At 40.6% G+C, this 14272-nt stretch overlaps 1 protein-coding gene across 2 annotated transcripts; it reads right to left on the reverse strand.

The window, feature by feature from the left end:
• Positions 1–217: 217 nt before the first annotated feature.
• nars1 (asparaginyl-tRNA synthetase 1) lies at positions 218–14036 on the reverse strand. 2 transcript variants are annotated; one of them, XM_086053660.1, is made up of 15 exons: positions 13825–14036; positions 10515–10597; positions 9751–9816; positions 8911–9003; positions 8701–8790; positions 8447–8525; positions 7789–7859; positions 6443–6529; positions 5531–5752; positions 4488–4687; positions 3191–3326; positions 2983–3096; positions 1762–1893; positions 1269–1400; positions 218–1176 (listed from the first exon to the last, which is right to left on the reverse strand). In XM_086053660.1, the coding sequence occupies exons 1-15, from the start codon at positions 13844–13846 to the stop codon at positions 1045–1047; spliced, it is 1659 nt and encodes a 552-aa protein (XP_085909786.1). In that variant the 5' UTR covers positions 13847–14036; the 3' UTR covers positions 218–1044. The 2 variants fall into 2 exon arrangements, with proteins under 2 accessions (XP_085909786.1, XP_085909785.1); XM_086053659.1 differs by having other exon boundaries at positions 13804–14033.
• Between the last annotated feature and the right edge of the window lie 236 nt (positions 14037–14272).

Consider the following 14272-nt stretch of genomic DNA (forward strand, 5'->3'; position numbering starts at 1 on the left):
ACCGTTGGACGTGTGCTTAAACTTCTGAATAGAAGTTTAGAGAAGGTCAAATTATGCTATTAGTGGTTACTGGTTATTTCTGTGTGCATGAGTATACTTCCATGTTGGTAGCACAGTGGACGATTACATGTTTTGAATATCCCAAGCTGCTTCAGTGTCATTGCACTGTGCAAAGCGATGGACATGATTAAAACACACCTAATCCTAGGACAATTACTTATTTGTTTGCATAATTTTATTGAAGCATTGTATGTTCCAATTTTGTCAGATCAAAAAAAAAACAGAAGAAACATTTGATGCCACATACATAACCGTAATCACCTGATGCACCAGTTGCAGCCCAGGCTTTTGTTCATTTGCAAGACAATAGTCTAATGTTCATCAGCACGACAGCACAGAATTTCCAATGTTACTATTGGTGATTTTAAGTTTTGTCCAACTGTAAATCCACATCAGCATCATCAATACCCGTGTGCAATGTCTATTTTCTTGCTTTGTCCTCGCCTCATGGAAGGCCACACCTCCTCCAACAATGTTCTTATATCAAAACCACAGACATTTGTTCAATAAACAACCTGAAGACACCAGAAAATGTAGACATCTTTTCCTCCGGGGATATTTGGACACGAGGAAAATGGGAGTACCATTGCAAAGAAAAAAAATTGAGCCACGTTGCCAACTTGTCTTTTTGTACTGACCCTAATATAGATCATTTGCCTAAGTTTCAGTCACAGCGTGGATGGATCGAGAAAGACTACATTTAAGGCAGGAACCAATCAAGCACATTCAGTGCTTCACAATTACAGGAAATGTGTTTCTTTTAGAGAGCACAAGTGGACATGAGTAAGCGGAAGTGACTGCACTAATGAGGGGACATGATCAGAAGCGTGTCCGAGCACCATACGCAAAACAACTTGGTGTGATTGGGTCTTAACAGAAAAAAAAAATGCAACAAATGTATAATTCTGCTGTATTTGACTCAATATTGAGGTTAACATGATGATTCCACAGGCAAGGGTAAGAGTGCACGTGTCGTAAGAGTGTTTAGGGCCGGCAGCGCTGGATGAATCTTGGGTAAAGGCAGACATCTCTGATGTGGTGTCTGTTCAGCAGCCAGGTCAGGAAACGCTCGAGACCCAGGCCGTAACCACCGTGAGGACACGTGCCATACTTCCTCTGAATGGTACAATAAAGAAATTCATATTGAGCTTCAGTAGTAAAATGATTATTTAAGCAGATGAGCATAAAAGTGAAAAGTGGTCAGTTACCTGATCAGTGTACCAGTAGTACGGATTTGGGTCGATGCCCTCCCTCTTGTAGCCCTCAAACAGCTCCTCAGAGTCCCAGATACGCATGGAGCCTCCGACAATCTCACCCACATTTGGCATCAAAACGTCAACCTGTGACGAGGCGGGGGGGGGGCATGTCAAAAGGATTACATTTCAATTTTCACCACCATGTTGTCTTTAAGGGGCCTTATACCCTAGCCCTATTTTACAAAGTACAATACAGTGAACCTCACTACAATGCAGTTCATTTTTCACAACCCCATTAAATTGTGGATATAAGCTTTTTTATTTTTTATTCGTTTTTTTTTTTCCGTATGCAGGCAAGTCTGAATTTAGAGTTGTGTGTCTTCAATGTACCGTAAGTGGCTAAGGTGCACAATTTAGCTGTTGATCCAAATAGGATATTTTGTCCTTGGCAGAGTGCAGCACTTAGTTCTGAATTGAGGCCAGTGCGATCAATAATGGTGCCTACCGACTCTGTGAGCCGTCTGTCCTCTGCGCAGCGCTGCATGTAGAAGGATTTGATCTCAGCTGGGAAACGACAAAGCAGAATTGTTTCGTTGATGGCATCTGTCATCAGCCTCTCGGGGGCCTCTGGGATGTCCTGACACACAAAAACATGAGACAAATGAGGATGGTTATGAGGATAACACATTTCATATAAAAAGAATGCCTTACATAGGCGATCACAGAGATTATTATTTCGAGTGAGCCTGTGCATAATCACAATCTGCCATTTGCAAATGCACATATTTGGCAATTTTCTTGGGGAACGTATCATCCATTATTTGCCGAAAAGAAACACCTATTCCTCATTTGAGTGCCTCGGCAAAATTCTTGTATAATAAATATGTATTGCTTTGGCGCCATCTTGTGGCATCTTGGTGGCAAGGAATTACTACTTGTTGAAGTGATTGATTAGCTTGGGGGCAATTAGTTGGAGATTTTCACAATTTGTGGCAGGGCTCAGTCTCTATTCTGCAAGAATATCAGGGTTCAGTGTATTTATCATTATTTCTACAAACATAAGTATGCATACAAAAAAAATATATATATAAAAAAAAAAAAAACAGTAATATAAACATAGGTCAAAAAGTAAGGAAATGTGTGTTTGGTAGATTATTTCTTTGTTGTAACAATGTTTGGAGGTGGGACTAGCGATCAGCCCAGGGCTCTTACTCACAATTTCAAAAAGCTCAAAATAAGAGTCCATGGCAACAGCAAAATTAGATGTTTGGCATTGGCCGGGATTGGCTAATTTTTCATGGCAGCAACCCACATATTTAGCTGTGCTGCCTATCCAACCAATGGATGCTCCTTACAAATGAGGGACCATTTAAAAGAGAAATAAACAGGCTTCCAAGGGTAAAGCATTTATTGTGAGGAAGCGTTCTTACTACAAAGAATCTAACAAACAAATGTCCTTCCTTTTTGTTCTGTTTTATGAAGCCTTGCTTAATCCACCCAGACATTTTAATGCAACTTCAAATGTTATTTTTGAATAATAACATCATGTTCAATGAAGTTAGATTAAATTAAATACACTGAAAAGTCCATGCAAATTCTGAATTCCTATATATATCAAGTAGTACTAAACAATCACCAATTAGTGTGAAATAAAGACCTCACTAAAGATTTCGGATGCCATTGAGAGCGAAGATACTTAAATAACGTTTGTCTGTGACATGCTCACCTCTCCAAACTCGTAGTAAGTGCCATCATCCTTCTTGACGTCGTGTTCTTTGAGCCACTTGATGGCATCGGAGTAGTTCATCCTCTTGAAAGGCCTTTTAGGAGGTTTGAAGTCCTGAGTACATCATCAGCAAATAAAATAGCAACATTAGAATGCAATCCCCCCCTCAAAAAAACAACAACAGAAAGGGTGAAGTTGATCTCGCTACCGGGTTGATGTCATAGAGCAGTTGTGCAGCAGGGGATTTTAGCACTCGGTCCACAACATCACACACCAAATCCTCCAGTCTGGTCAGCAGATCGTCAAAGGTTATGAAGGGACACTCTGCTTCAACGTGTGTGTACCTGCACAGAAAATAATGGTGATGATTAGGGGTGGGCGATATGACGATATTAGATCGTTAAGGACTTTAACGTGTTGACGATCTCATAAAGCCGGAAGGTCGTTTGATTGTCTCCAGTTTAGCTCTATGGCGGCTGAAAAGCCGCTGACGCAAACCCGACCAACCAATCACAGTACGCACATTGAACCGTACATGACACTCCCCGCCTCCCTGTTTGTTTGTATAGCCGGAAGCTATAGCGGAAAGTCACCACGAAGCAGAGTTGGTCCCGAAAAGAAACTCCACATCCACAGCGTCGATTTGGTTTGGCTTTTCCTCAGAGGAGAAAGCGCAAACCAGTTATTTGCAAAGTTTGTAGAGACTCAGTTCGGACGTCAGATGGTAACACGACAAACCTGTTTATCATTTGAGGAGACAACACGCCAAAAACTGCGCCGACAGCCAAAGCAAACAGGGATCAGACACATGGTAGCCAGAGGCAGCCGCTAGCTAAGACAGTCATTTAACAAGGGCACTTCATATGAAAAAACAAGCAAGCAGTTTAAAGTAGTAACTGAGGCAGTGACTTATTACCTTGCTGAAGACATGATTCCAATTAAAACTGTGGAAAACGAGGGCTTTAAATGACTCTTCAAAGTACTAGGCCCGCGTTAAGAGCTGTGTTTTTATGTTTACGTTCACTGCACATTTTTGATAAAAAGTGGCACAGTTAAAATGTCATTTTTTTCTGTTTGGGTTTTATATGTTGGGTTTAACATGAGGAAATGGTCAAAATGTGCAAATTAGTCTAAAAAAATAAAATAAAATAAAATAATCATGATAAAATCATGATCGTGATTTTATTTTATTTTTTTTAAATCGTGATATATTTTTGCAATATCGCCCACCACTAGCGATGATACATCATAAAAAAGACATTTTGTTATGTGTTTAGCTTCCACATCATTTTGTTCTGAATGCTAGTACAAAACCAGCCAGGTACCATTGATGGGTTACGATGAAGCACCTTAACTCAAAATTTAGCTGACCGCAACTACTAGTGACTAGCTTGGCATGTTTTTCTGTGTTTCTGGGTTCACTTTAAGGTGACTTCCTGAAGAACGAGGACTTAAATCAGTGACTTTTGATTTGCATGGCTATAAGAGTAGATTGTTATGCTCACTCAGCGAGGTGTCTGCGGGTGCGGGACTGCTCAGCTCGGTACGACTGAGCAATGCAAAAGCAGTCGCCCATCGCAGGTATGCATGTCTCCAGGTAAAGCTGGGAGGACTGCGTCAGGTAAGCCTGCTCGCCAAAGTAGTTGAAGTTAAACAGCGTGGAGCCGCCCTCCACCTGAGTCTGCACCAAAGTTGGAGGGAAAACCTGCACAGGAGACCGGAAATAGAGATGATGATGATGATCATGAGACTCAGAGGTTGTCCTTATTAAGTGCATGGCCAATAAAAGTCACCACCTGGGTTTGACTAAGCAAATAAGTGAGACCACAGCATTGACTACATCATACAGATGTTATGATTCAGCTGATGTACTTTACTCTAACAGATACAATCTTTTTTGTGTGAAGAAAAAGACAGAGCATGTAAACACACAATGCAACAAGAGTGAAATGGATTGGGAGTCAGCAAATGTATAGCCACAGGAAAACCCACACATGAGGACGAATAATAAAAATCGGATTCCCTTTGATAAGGAGTCAATCAAATCAAGCTATTGATCTCGGTTAATTCAAGCCAGGTGCACACATATTAATAATGGAACCGATTTGGAACCTGATGGCTCCCCCTCTTTCCGCTAAAGGTTTAGCAAGGACCCGGTTATTATCAGATGTCTCTAAAAGGTTATCCTGTAGCTTGGCATGTGCTGTTAAAAGTGTCTTGGCCTCCCAAATATGCTTGGAAAACTGTCAGCCTGACAATCATAAATGTTAAACATGCTTAACATTTACGATAGTGATTTATTTTTTTTTAAGACCAACACAGAGGTCTGACGATTCACGGATTAGTCACAGAGTCTCCGTGATTATGTTGGAAGCAAAACCGAAGCAACCTGAAGCTCATGTTGTAGCTGGAGAGAAATAGAGGGGCGACTGACATTTGATTGTAGTGTTATAAATTGTTATGCGGGTCCAGGCCTAACCCTCAAACTAGCCCTGCATCACCACGTAGTCCTACTAAACTAAGATGACATCTAGACGGTGTGCTTCACCTCATAGTAACCACGGCTGAAGAAGTGCTCCCTGAAACACTGCGTGACCGTGGATCGGACCCTGAGGACTTTGGATACGTTCTCGCCTCGGATCATCATGTGTCGGTTGTTAAGCTGGACGTCCACATCTGACTCTTCGTTCAGGATGTTATCGGCACCGCCTGCTGGCGCCAGGCCAATCAGCTCCCAGAAGTCGCAGTGGAGCTCGTGGCCTCCTGGTGCCTAGGAGAGCGAAGGAAGCTTAATTTTGTCCACAACGTGACACTGCGCACGTGAGCAAGCTGTTCTAGATATTACTGTGCCATCACAATTCGGCTAATTTACATAAACAACCCAAACAACAAGTTTTACTGCCTGTAACTCGGCAGTTAGGCAGTCAATATACAGAGGTGGATCAGTCCGCTGTACTATAGTGTCTGAAACACAATGTTGATACAAAAAGGTAAGCAGAGCTGCAGTTTATGGGGGTGGGCTGAGGGTTGACTCACTTGCATGAGCCAGGACAGCACCCTCTAAAGCAGGGGTCACCAACTCCCGTCCTCGCGGGCACCTGTCCTGCAGGTTTTCAATCTCTCCCTGCTGTAACACACCTGTTAAAATGATCAGGATCGTAATCAGGCTTCTCAAGAGCTTGCTGATGAGCTGATCATTTGAATCAGTTTTGTTACAGCAGGGAGAGATTGAAAACCTGCAGGACAGGTGCCCTCGAGGACCGGAGTTGGTGACCCCTGCTCTAAAGTGTGCTATAATGACCCTGAGTTCTTGATCCCTGAGTTATTTTGACAAAAGTATGTCACAGACATAAATAACACTGGAAATGGTTTTAGATTGTGAATAAAAAAACAGTATGCCACTTTAAAAAAAAACAAAAAAAAAACAATGGATAATTTGTTGATAAGCAAGCGTGTTCACCTGTTTTCCTTCAGGAACTGGCGTCACAGTCCCATAAAGAGCTACACTGCTCTCCGTGGACAACAATAAGCCGTTATAGCACTGGCACTGGAGACAAGAACAAGACCAGTCAGTTAGAAGGTGTTAACACATTTTTAGAGATTCCACATTGAACTAAGTTTTTACTAATTAAAACAATAAGCACACATGAGAACAACATATTATAATGAGAAGAGCTGGGCATCGCCTAGCCGCCATTGAGTTCCCGTCTGCATATTTAACCCATTATGGCCTAAAGCGCCTGGCTCAACAGATCCCCAAAACCAAAAGTCGTCTTTGGAAGTTTTCCCAGAAATTCAACACTTACAAAATGATTAACATCTCAGTCCCTGTAGCAGACAAAAACATAATTTCAAAAGAATTTGAGAGCTTAGACACGTGGCTTTAACAAAGACCCGGGTTTATTCATCTTAACTGTTTCAATCGAAGAGGTAAAAAATAAAGTGTCAGTGCAAAGAGAAGCACTAATTTTAATTTTTTTTTTTAATTGAGTGGTAATTACCATCCTATTTTCTGTTACAAAGGCGTCGATATTGTCATAGTCTACAAACATATCTTAACCATACATCACATTTGGATGGTTTCACGATTTTAAAGTCCGCGAGCGCATCGTCTATATCACTGCCGTTACTAATTTAGGAGCTCCTGCGACCGCCGTCATTATCGCTCGAAAGAATTCCGGAACATCTTCTGCGGGCATACGACACCGTCACGTGTATATTCTGATGCATTTCATTGGTTAAGAAACCGAGAATTAAATACTAAATAGAAAATGACGTTTAGGCTCTCCTGGCTTTAAGAGTAGAAAGACACAACCGCGCTCCCAGCTCTAGTGGTAGAAACGCGGTTATGCGTTCCCTTCCTTAATGGTTCAAACAACCCATGTCCCAGTCAGTCCCGTGTCGGCGACTGCCAATCGACGTTCGAGAACGTAACTCACACGCAGGCGGCGCACGAGCATACACACTGCCAAACAAAGAAAAAATGATAAACAAACAACGCACAGCGTGGTGATTGCTGAAATAAAAACAATATGGGGCGTCTGTGGGACCGCAAGATACACAACTCTGTTCTATTTTTTCCCTTACTGACCGGGTGTCAGGAGTGCGGCACCTGCGTGTGACATGGCACAGGTTAAGTCCATTCTCAACGCCGTTTGGCTGACTCGGACCACGTGGGTCGTTTGAATATGCAGACGGGAACTCAGTGACGGCGAGGCGATGGCCAGCTCTGATAACGAGTGATGTCGTCCACTGGATAATTTAAATAGATATTTTCAAAAAAGGTCATTATTGCTTGAGTTTTACCAGTTTATCAGACAGGACACACTGCAGGAAACCAGTTCCATCTCTCAGCACGATAAACATCAAATTTTTCCCTGCAGACAAACACCATTCAATTAAAATGGCTTCACTTTTTAGAGAGCAGTGAATATAGCCATCCACATTAATCAATCAATCACATTTTATTTATATAGCACTTTTCATCCATAAAAATGCCACTCAAAGTGCTGTAAAACATCCAAAACACAACATAAAAAGAAGACCCGTTCTCCGCCCTCCCTCCCAACAAACCACACACACACACACAAAGCACACAACCTGATAAACTGTGTGAGAAAGACATGACAAGGCACAGAGAAACCATATGAGGAAAGGCTACCCAAGGGGAGCTCATCCACGCTGAGGGGAATGACAGCCCAGGGCCACAGGGGTGCCACCACCACAGAGAAACCCGGCACGGATCAGCCGGGTGGACCCCACACAAAGTGTAGAGGCCCCCGGACCCAAGGAGCCCCTGCGATGACGGCCCCTGCGGGAAGGGCAGCCACCCCCCCGAATGCGGAGGCCCCCCCCATGAGGAAACACTGGAGCTAAAAGCTAACAACAACAGAGAACAACAAAACTAAAAAACAAAACAGTAATATAGTCTAAGAACTAGTCATGTGGGTTGAAGTCTCCTAACCTTGTCTCCTAAGACGATGAACCCATCCAAACACTTTGACTCTCTGACCTCTCTTTGGTCCCAGATTGTGGATTTTGACCTGCAAAAACACAACTCAAATTTGTCCAGAGAAAGGAAACCTTAAGGGAAGTTGAAGGAGGTCACACTGCCAAATTAATCCTGCTCTGGCATTTTGACTGTACTGTATCAACGTTCCGTTTATCAAAAAAGCAGTCATGAATATGGATTGAACAACAACAAAACCAAAGACGAACCGTCTCCGGGTCGGGCAAACTGGGGTCCTTTTCAATAATGATTTTCTTGGCTTCTTCAAGGTTCTTCTCTCTCCTCTCAGTGTCTTCTGCCTGTACAATCAACATAGACCAAAAAAACAAAACAGTCAGAATAATGAAGAATCCACCCCCCCCCCCAAAAAAAATGGGGTATTGCAGCAACCCATGTGAAGGGATAAGTGAGGCACACACCTCTTTCTTTTCTTTGGACTCATTCTTGGCCTGTTCACGGTTAAAAGCTTTCTTTGCATTCTTCATCTGAGTCTTGGAGATCACCACCCAACGCTGACAGAAAAAATTAAGATGCCAAAAATACAGAAATTTAACACAAGTTATGTACATTATGTAGAATCATCAAAATAAATCAAGAAACAAATACTTTAGTCAGTAACAACTATGTGTTTGGCACAAACAGAGGGGAAAAATATGGAATCACCCAGTAAATTTACATTCCCAAAACTAACACCTGCATCAGATTAGATCTGCGCGTTTACAGTTAAACAGGAGTGATAATGTCTTGGAGAGCTGTTACACCAAGTGGACTGACATGAATCATGGCTCACACATAAGAGATGTCAATTGAAACAAAGGAGATGATTATCAAACTTCTTGAAGATAACTCATCACGCACTCAGGAAAATAATTACGCAAGCTAAGTCGAGTCGCCACCAAATTTCAAGCAAGTCGGATCATAAAACCTTGCTGAGTCACAACATATGTTGGGAGTGAGAAAATATTTGTTTTCACTGATCATCATACAAACTGTAACTTATCTCAAACATTGAATGAACATTTACATCTCTAAAAATGAAAAGAAAAACAACTTAGAAATTGAATTCCTACACTTAAATTATATGAATCCCAATGAATCGACCTGGAAGCATATCATACCCCATGTATCGAGAATTGTGTTGAATTCTTTGGTGAATAGATGCACACCCCTAGTTGTAGTCGTAGTAAAAACAAAATAAAAATAATAATAATAATAATATTAATACTAAAGAAATGTGTAAAAAAAAAAAATCCTGCTACCTCTTCCTCTTTCTGTGAGTCTACATAGATTGTAGGGAATGGTTCTTTGCCAATGAAGAGCAGAGCCTGGAAGGTAAATAAAAAACACAAGGATCAGATATCTGGGTGACAATATCACTAAAATATATTCTTGGTACCATTACTGACAAAAAAAGGCTCCTTAGCGTTTATTTAAAAAAAAAAAAATGTAATGAACATTTTAGCCAAAAAAAGGGTACCTTGATTGTCACACAAAACTTTGGAGTTCATTTAGAGTCATATAGATGAAACTGGCATTCACTTTAGTCAGCAAAGGTTTAAGCTTGGGTTTTTTGCATTTTCTTTGGCCTTTTCTGTGACACTTATTTGAAATCATAATAATAATATCCAATAATATTAATAAATAATACAACAATTACAACTTGGGACCAGCCTTAATGAGAATTGTACAGTGTACGAAGATACATAACAAGGAAATGAGTGAAAGGTACTTGCATCAAAGCACTTTGACTAGCCTTTGTCTAGCTTGACCTTGTGAGTCACTTCATAATAAACTATTAGTGCTGAGTGTTTTGTGGTATTCATGTTTTACTTTAAAATGGTTTTCTACTTCATACACTGGTGACAATTTAAGAAAAGTCACAAATAACCTTGACAATTGGCATTATGAATTTAAGTTAAGATTTGTTTGTTTCACACCTCAGTAATAACAGTGGTTAACTATTTTTAAACTTGAATCACACCTTTGAATGTTAAAAATGAAACATTGCCTGGACCGTGCTTACCTTGAGAGGTGTCTTGAAGGGTTTCTGCTCTGACCCATCACCATCCTGGTCGTTGCCACATTTGTCCGACACATACACTTCCCCTGAGGTACACAAGTACAGCAGTTTTACACACAAAATTCCCAGAGTAATCGATGGAATCATCGATAGGATAATCAATTCCAAAAAGATTCGCTTGTGACAGCCCCAACATTAAGTGTACCAGTGAACAAAATGAATACTGTATTTTGTTTTGAGATGCCAATTCTGATCTGGTTTAATTTATTATACTCATTACAATCCTTCAAAGGTTAAAGGGAAGTCAACCCAAGAATTTTCTTTGAAATGTGTTCGAAACACCTCCACTAAACACGGCATTCTGATTAATGTTGCATTTGTGGAATATGAGTTAAGCAGTAAAATCCAACCATTTTTGTCCATCTCAGGGGGTGGCCATTTTGCCACTTGCTGTCGACTGAAAATGACATCAAAGTTGCTCAGTGCTCTGCTAATGACCAACCAAAGCTGAGATTCAGAAACCAGGTGAGCCGTAATTGGTCGTCACCTGAGCACAGAGCAACAGTGATATCATTTTCAGTCAACAGAAGTGACAAAATGGCCGCCCCTTGAGATGGCTAAAACTGGTGGATTTTGCTGTTTAACTCATATTCCAAAAACGCAATATTAATCAGATTGCCATGTTTAGACTAAGTGGCTACGCATAGCACACATTTTTATAAAAAAAAAAATTCGGGTCGAATTCCTCTTTGAGCTTGCAGTTAATTTGGTTTCAGCAGTTAAATTACTTAAAAATATTAGCCTTAGGATATGACATGCAAACGCTTCAAATTACTCAAACCACTCCCTCAACTCGCTCACATACATTACTACCTCCAACATCTCATGATGATGTGTAATCATTAAATAATTGTGTAATGTTCTGTAGTATAAAGCCTACATATATTACATCTTACTGTAGTGAAACGAAGAAATCACAAACTTGAAAACAAAACTTGAATGTCGTACAAGTACGGTACCGCCAAATGTGCTGGTTATAAAGCCTAGAGCTGAAACAATACGCAAAAGATTCGCTTTGTGTCACGATTTCGGACTCACGGGTTGACACATGATTTATTTTTAATAAAGACATATTATGTAATAAATAATTATAAATCTAGTATACATGACACCTTGTGTGACCTGAAGATAAACTTCCCTGATAAACTCCAATTCAATCACCAACATGTTAGCTAACATACATAGGGGTTTTCAAAGGAGTAATACATTTGGTTTTCAAACAAATTGGTGTCAAAAAAGGCAAATCCATGTAATTTTTGGTATAGTGCAGTTCCGTATACATTTACTAATGCATAAAGCTTACTACGCAACCAAAATTTCTGTCATAAGTCAACTCCCATCTTGTCTCAACATGTGGTTGTAAAATTACTTGACTCATCACAAACCTCTGAGTTTTTTTTTTGAGGGGGGGTTGTTTTTTTTTAGGGGTATCAGTCTTATTTAGTGTGGAAATAAAAACCTCTTGAAACTCATAAAGTTCAGGTTAGTCATCAGTTGCCCATATTTTCCACAGTTTCACAATCCTTGCTTCATCCACAGTTTCGCAATCCTTGCTTCATCTGAACAGCTCAGGCTGTACATCCAATGACACAGACACTTGTTCCACAACTTTGGTTGTATCCACTGCCATATTAGTTCAGGTATGACGTAGAAAACCAATGTAAGAGGGGAGTGCCGGTGTTGGTACCAGATGTGATTTGGCTGCAAGATCATATTACAGTCCTGCAAACCTTTTGATGACATCAGCTCCAATTGAAGACTGTACAAGTCAAATGTGTTCAGTTTGGTTTGCTTTCTGTTTCCCATGTTCATCTTGATCATTAGTCTGTCTGTCTATGCATTATTTTTGCCAGTGGCTGGCAACCAGTTCAGGGTATACTCACCTACTGCCCAAAGACAGCTGAGATAAGATCCAGCACGCCCGCGACCCTTGTGAGGATAAGTGGTTTGGATAAATGATGGATAGTAATTTCTTTACTTTATTGACTGTGTATAGTCTCGTTGGCCATAGAGTGTTTAAGATTGAGTTCATTTGCAAATACAAGTAAAAAAAAAAAAAAAAAAATGTCCGGCTGTTCCTTTTGTCTTTGTTCTGTTTGAAATGGCGCCATTTATTGCATCCACGGCTGTCATTTATTGAGTGCATGACTACCACAGTGACAAGGCAGCTCCTACGTCACTTCCGCTTATGCCATGACATTTCCTGTCCGCTGTCAATACCAGATGTGATTGGGATGCAAGATTATATATACTATAATGTGAACAAAAAACTCTGAACTGTACCGTAAAGCTACGTTGTTCAAAGGTGAATGAAACGAACACTCACATATGAGACATTACAGAATAGACACATTATCCCAAAAAGCCTAAATCAGTTTCAAGCATTGTTGTTACTTTTACAGTTTTGATGTTGAGATACATTATGGCTGAATTAAAATGACACACCAAAACTGGCATTACCGCAGTATTGCTCACTTCTGTCACGACATGAAAGAAACTTGCTGGCAACATTTTTACTTAAACTAGGTTTACGTTCTTTTAAATTAACCAATAACAATCGTGATTAATTTGGTAGCACCGTGAGCTCATACATGAACTGATTTTCAGTTTTGATACTGTATTGTTGTAGCCATAATTAAGGACAATTTAACACATCCTTAAACGCATTGCTTCTTACGGCTGTGAAACCAAGAAATCACAAACTGTGTGCTTTAATGATTTTAATTAGCCTTGCCATTTAAGACCGAACGTTGTCTCTGGCGTGATGATAAACGTATTAAAAATAACAAAATAAAGTATAATGGGCATTGCACAAGATTTATCTCCTCTATTCAGTATTCACACAACCTCTACACAAAACATGATTAGACTATAGGTGATGAGTAATGTCGTTTATTGTACAGGATGTGCGTAAATTAAGCCGTGATGGTAAATGAACGCAATTCACTGACGTAACAGCTGATTTTGTGTAGCAAACTGACAGCTGTAATACAATTACCATTAGGCTACAATGATTTCATTTTCACGTCCGTTTCGTAATCCTGCCATGTAATACAGTACGTTAGTTGACCGCAAATTAATAAAAATATAAGTGAATCTAAGAGCTTGGGAAAGACTAGCATGCTAACTGTTAGCATGCGTGTGACTGATGCAATTGCTACTGTACACATGTCACCAGAGGCTAGGTGGCTAACATACTTAGCCCACTGACTTCCATTGGTTTCTTACTTACCAACCGACACTTGGTCCACACCTTTCGTTATATCCGTCGCCATGTCAGTTCAGGCGCTGTTGTGGTCCGCTGACGAAGTAATTTCGTGAAACACACAAAGTGCCGGCTATTCCTGTCCTGATGCGGTGCTTGACATGAAGCCCAACACAAAAGTACTGACCTGCCTCATTCGCTGCGAAAGGAAGTCCTTCCTCTGTGAGCCGCAGAAGACTGCCGCTCATTGGACAGTTTCCACGTCGATTCAATACCCGCAAATTCAATTGGACGAATTTATTGTCGGCATTGCGCGAAAGGAGAGTGCTAGTACTGTATTCAACTGAATTCATTTGGTGAACTGAGGGGGGTATTTTTGTCACGTCCAGGAAAGCAGAATCACAGATTTTGGTACGCAGAGTGTTCTAGAACCTCTAGAGGCGTGGCAGTTGAAAAAGTATTTCGCGTACTTACATAGGAGTATTGATTCTTATGT

This window comes from Filicampus tigris, chromosome 15 (genome assembly GCF_054856515.1).
Source record: "Filicampus tigris isolate MCC_2025a chromosome 15, RoL_Ftig_1.0, whole genome shotgun sequence".
Lineage (NCBI taxonomy): Eukaryota > Metazoa > Chordata > Actinopteri > Syngnathiformes > Syngnathidae > Filicampus > Filicampus tigris.

Coding starts and splice junctions, on each gene's coding strand:
- nars1 (XM_086053659.1), bottom strand. CDS start 13,846: ATGGCGACGGATATAACGAAAGGTGTGGACCAAGTGTCGGTTG. Junction 8,791..8,910: donor AGTCCAAAGAAAAGAAAGAG/GTGTGTGCCTCA, acceptor TTGATTGTACAG/GCAGAAGACACTGAGAGGAG. Junction 8,526..8,700: donor GTTTGCCCGACCCGGAGACG/GTTCGTCTTTGG, acceptor GTGTTTTTGCAG/GTCAAAATCCACAATCTGGG.